This window comes from Dendrobium catenatum, unplaced genomic scaffold, assembly GCF_001605985.2.
Source record: "Dendrobium catenatum unplaced genomic scaffold, ASM160598v2 fragScaff_scaffold_509, whole genome shotgun sequence".
NCBI lineage: Eukaryota > Viridiplantae > Streptophyta > Magnoliopsida > Asparagales > Orchidaceae > Dendrobium > Dendrobium catenatum.
Genome location: NW_021318971.1, coordinates 33,056 through 38,529, shown reverse-complemented (window position 1 = coordinate 38,529; position 5,474 = coordinate 33,056). Strand labels below are relative to the sequence as shown.

Sequence of the window (5,474 nt, the reverse complement as noted above, 5' to 3'; positions counted from 1 at the left end):
TATAGTTTTGTATGTGAAGAGAGCTTAAGGCTTCATTTTGGACGGCTTTCTTACCGCTTTTTAAAGCAGCTTTCTAATATAAAAGTCAATTTTTTTGAACTAAAAAGTTGATTCAAGAAGCAGTAAAAAAGCCGTCCCAAACGAAGTCTAAATTTGATTATTTGAGGTGTTTTAACCTTTTCATCCAACTAAGTATCAAAAATTTTAAAATCCTTATATATATTTGGAATACTTTACACACATTTAGAATCCAACCAAATAGCCCCTAGCATATTCTTATACATTGCACAGTGTCATATTTGTTTTTCTATATATATTGGAAGTAATTTGTCATATGTATACATATAACAATCAAAAGTTTCCCATTTATACATTTAGCATCTAAACTTCACTATTTACACAATAGATCACTTAAACCATAGGTAAAGAAGTCATGGCGAATCTTGCCTTCAGTAAGAAGTAGCCATGGGATTTAGTGGAGTAGGCATTAGCTTAGGCAACGTGCAAAGAAGAAGAGTTTGTGAGACTAGTCGATTTAAGTTAACTTTGCCCAATGCTAGGAAATTTGGGATATACAAAAAAAAAAGAGAAATTTAGGAATATATATATATATATAATCACATTAACTCATCAATTCTATTCCTCCCCCTTTAAGGTGACTAGGACATCTGATATTCAAGACATACCAACTATAACACCCTAAGCTATGCTATATACTCACATTTATAATCCTTTAAATAAAAAAAAGATCAGTGCTCAACATATGAATCTCCTAAACTATTAGAATGATAAATATGGTCTATTATACATGAATGAATTTGATAATATAAACATTGTCTAAGCCTCCAGAATGTATAAGTTTCTAAATTCATAATCTCAATAATTAAAAATGATGATCTCCAAACATTTTTATGATAATGAGGTAATGAAGTCCAACACTATTCTTATAGATTGCATATAAGATCACCTTAGAAAATTACTCATATGATTTTTTCATAATAGGAAGTTATAGGTGGACTGGGATGAAAAAATAAAGGAACAAGGTCAATCTGACCCTGGCTGTGTCAATCTGTTGCGAACAAACATAACAAATGAACAGCCTTTCAACTAGCATAAAAACGGCTTTGGTTTCACAGAATAAACATAGTGGGCAATCAAGCTCAGTTGAAATAGGAGAGCATCATAGATATCTCTCTTACGCTGTGAATTGATGAATCAAGCATAGGATTTGGGCACTTTGCAGGCTGGTCTTCTTCCAACGGCTCCATTGGATGCTCTATAGGCTCGAACTCGGAGTTCCATTCCACCCCTTCCCTCTCTTCCGTCACCAAATCAACGTAATAATCTTCTCCATCCTTATTTCGCATTAACCATGCCTTCTCTTCCTTTTCCTCTTCCTCGTCATCGTCCTCCTCTTCCTCTTCCTGAATTCCAGACCAAACACATGTTAAACTAACGCAGAAGAGAGAGAGAGAGAGAGAGAGAACCAAAGGAATAGATGAGTAAGGTCCTCTCTCCATGGAGTCTGAGGAGATCGATCCCATTGCTTTCTCTTTTGTCCAGCTTTCTCTTTCTTACGACGCTGGAAGCTTGTTCTTTCCTGATTTTGCTTCTTCAGTTTGTTCGTCAATGCCAAGAGCTGATCATTAAAAAAGGTGTTACTGGTTTCATGCCTAGCACTCGAATTCTCCGTTCCCTTTATAATCTTTTCATCCCCAGCTCTCTATTATCTCTTAAGGAAAATCTATTTAATTCTGATTCGACGCGGAGGAAGAGACATGATGCCTACTCTCATTCTGACGTGGGCCCCACTATGCTTCAAGAGTTTAAGGATCACCATGATTTAAAGAATAAGAAGTTGACATCTTTGATCATGGCTTCATTTGGGGGGCAAATTATTCTGTTTAGACACCGAATGCCGTTCAGTAATCAATCAAAATGTGCCATGTCTCTTCCGCTCGGTATCACGGCTCGGTGCAGCACTTGGTACTGTGCTCGATACTGTTGACATGACACATTTTGGTTGGTCTCTGAATGGTTTAACTATGTTCGGCATTCGCACAGAATAATTTCTTTCATTTTGGATGGCTTTTTTACTGCTTTCTAAAGTAGTTTTTTAATATAAAAAAAATAATTTTTTACTAAAAACCTACTTTAAGAAGCAGTAAAAAAGTCATTCCAAATGAAGCGTAAAACTCTGCTGATTATTTTTTAAGATAATATGCATGAAATTTATTTCAAGATAAAAGTATCCTTAAAATTACAATATAAGATATAATGTTTAATGATATTGTAAAACTTTGAACCAGATAGTTGTTAAAACAATCTCTTTTCCAAGTGCCATCATCATCTTCCAAGCAAAGTCTTCTTCATTTTTGAGTAATTTTTTAGCGTAAAGCTTTATTATGTGACCTGAGTAATTCAATGTCTCTCTATATGTTTAATTAGATTGAATATATGCATATAAAATAAATTAACTCAAATGAATCAATTACATAAAGGTTAGAGAGAGCAATAGCAAATGGTTATGGTTCAAAAATATTGAACCACGTTCCAAATATGTTTAAGCCTTGTTCAATCATGGTTCAAGCTTGATTTGAATAAGATTTAAATCTTATTTGAACTTAGTTTGAACGTGATTCAAACTTGCTTAAAAGAATAGGATTTAAACATGATTATAATTACTATGTGAATAAGATTTAAAACTCCAATTATAAGTTTGTATCATATTTAGGCTTTGTTTGGGACATCTTTCTTGCTGCTTTATAATTTTTATACTAGAATGCTGCTTTAAGAAACAATAAGAAAGTCGTTCCAAACGAAGCCTTATTTTCGAAACCGGATTCTCCTTTAATCTCGTAATTATATTCCATAATTAATGGTGATGAACACATTTTAAACTTAAAGCAATAAAAATATGACATCAATAATCTGAAACAAAAGATGGAATATAGTGACTATTGTTGTGAAACTTTATTGTAGATTGATCACATGAGCTCTAAGATCATAGGCGATAGAAAGTATTGGGATGACTTGTATTTTAACATAGTAGGAGTATGTCATCCAAAGTAATATTTTAGGGCATATTTTTCCAACAAAGTGAACAACATAGATATTTGGCCAATGGTGAGAATTGTGAGGCATATAAAGTCAAATGCCCCAAAAAAATATTATAAAAAAATGCGTATAATTTTTCAGTTCAGAAGAATCAATATTTTATTTTCATATGTAAAATATTAAAAAAATATTTATTCTTTCTACTTATAAAGAAAAAAATCAATCTTGGACCCTTCAACTAAAATCATTATTTAATTGGCTTGAGAATGACTAGTTTGAAATTGAGAAATTTTTTTTTTTCCAAACAAGCATATATAATGTTTTGTTTTTTTGTTTGGACTTGTTTGAATGTGTTGATATATATGCGTTTCTTGGGTTCAATGTTGAATGGGAGAAATACCAAGGCATTATTATAGCGAGAGAGAGATCTTAGTCAAACCAAATTTTTGATCAAAAGTGCAGCGATAAATTATGTCCACATTTAACCTTTCACCTCATATTTATAGGCGAGGGTCAAAGTTCGTGCTTTAGAAAATGTGACATTATAAATTCATAAAAAAATATATAATTAAAGTTTCGTTTGAGATAGCTTTTTTATTTCTTTTTAAAGATGATTTTTGTACGTAAAGCTGCTTTAGAAAGCAGTAAGACCTGTCATAAATAAAACCTAAGCTTGTTTAGGAAATGAATCTAATTGGCAGCTACATGATGAGCACATGCTACTTTTTGAGTTCCAAGTTAAGGGCAAGTAACTTTAATTATTCCTTTATGGGAGAACCCCTAATTGTCATAATGATTACTCTAGACAAAAAGCTAAGTTGTGTGGGCAAATAATTTTGACAAATAGATGAGTTAGGGATCCTCTTTGTGAATTGAAGTATAGTGAGCACTAAGTTAATTTACAAATGTAAACTCTTAAATTAGGTTCAAGCTTTTGTAATGAGTTGAGCAATTTAGTCAAACAAATAAGGATGTACATCAGTTCTTTAATTCTTTCTATCTCTTATGAGAAACTAAAAAAAAAAGAATAAATTGTAGAATCTAATGACAACTATGTGATATGATTCATTGAATCTATAGGATACTAAGATTTTAATAAATGTCAGACATGTCAACATTCAAATCCTATAAATTCATGTTTTAGTTTTCATTGCAACAAATTCCATGAAATTTTCTTACAATTTTGATCTTTTGATTCTTTATATTTAATATGTTATTTTTGTATTCTATGAATTGAAAGAAGATTGTTCACCTTTCTAATTTTGAAAATTTTAAAAGATTACTAAAACATTCTTGAAAATCAATATCTTCTAGAATCATGGTTGTTGGATTGCTCTCCTTTGAAAGAGATCAAGATTGAACCCACAAAGGAGGCAGTGATGGTTAAGAATATATTCTTCCACCAAATGAGGTGGCTATTGCTCGAGTTGGCATGGAAATGATGTTTTTTAGCCTAGAAGAAGTGTTTGCTATCATAAGATTAAGTACTCCATTGGTTACCATGAAAAGCCTTTGGTGCTACTCTGATGGAGGAGGCTAGGATAGAAATATGTTAAAAGAAAATTGAAAGCAACGAGTTTCATTGCTTTAAGTTTTCCTTCATTGTAGAGAAGTAATTTGTTTAATGATATTGTGGCCAATACTCCTAAGAGTAGGATGTTAGCTTTTGAATACATCACTTGTCTTAAGAAATTAATTGAGGGTGTCTTTCTGCATTGGAGGATACTTCTCAAGGAGAGCTTGTTAGGTATTAGTCCTAGATTTAGGTTTGCTTTTGTGTAGCTATTTGTATAGTTGTAGGTGTTGCTTTTGTGCCTATTAATAGGCTTTAGCTTGTATTAGGAAAGCAGCCAAGGAAATAAAGATTTGCATAGTTTGGCTCACCGCCTCCCTCTCCTCTCTCCCTCTTCCTCTTTCAAGATCCATGAGGAAGTGCTTCTTCCTCAAGTGAAGGGATCTCACATCTGGTATCAGAGCCACGGTGGTGGTGGCGATCAAGGTGGAGGAGGCGGAGACGTGTTTTCTTGTCTAAAGAAAACGAGGAAGGCGGACTGGCAGCGAGGGTTGGCGTTGGAGTCGACGGAGGGTCCGGAGTTTTTTCTTGTAGACGGCTTCTGGAAGGTAGAAGGCTCGGCAAAGGGAGCACAGACGGTGGTTTCCTGTGACATCCGTGACCAAAAGGAGAATCACGCGGGTGAAGCGGAAGCATCCCGCGTGATCGGTTGCTGGATCAGTCGCGTGACAGATCAGACGTTGGACTGGGCCAGCCTTGTCACGGACGGAGGCCGACTTGGCTACTTGTTTGCATGCAGGAAGCCGGAGTTAGCTCAGAGCTCCGGCGTCGAGATCAAGAAATTGGGGGTGTGATCCGGAGCTACCGGCCGTAAAGAATCTTGGCCGGGTTGCTGGTTGAGGTA

General features: G+C 34.5%; 1 protein-coding gene across 1 annotated transcript; it reads right to left on the bottom strand.

Moving 5' to 3' along the window:
• Positions 1-1,031: 1,031 nt before the first annotated feature.
• LOC110115087 (proline-, glutamic acid- and leucine-rich protein 1) lies at positions 1,032-1,560 on the bottom strand (the record flags this gene model as incomplete). The annotated part of the gene is given in 2 exon segments (XM_020848215.2): positions 1,032-1,424; positions 1,488-1,560. Coding segments are annotated over 2 exon segments (321 nt in total). The 3' UTR covers positions 1,032-1,160.
• Between the last annotated feature and the right edge of the window lie 3,914 nt (positions 1,561-5,474).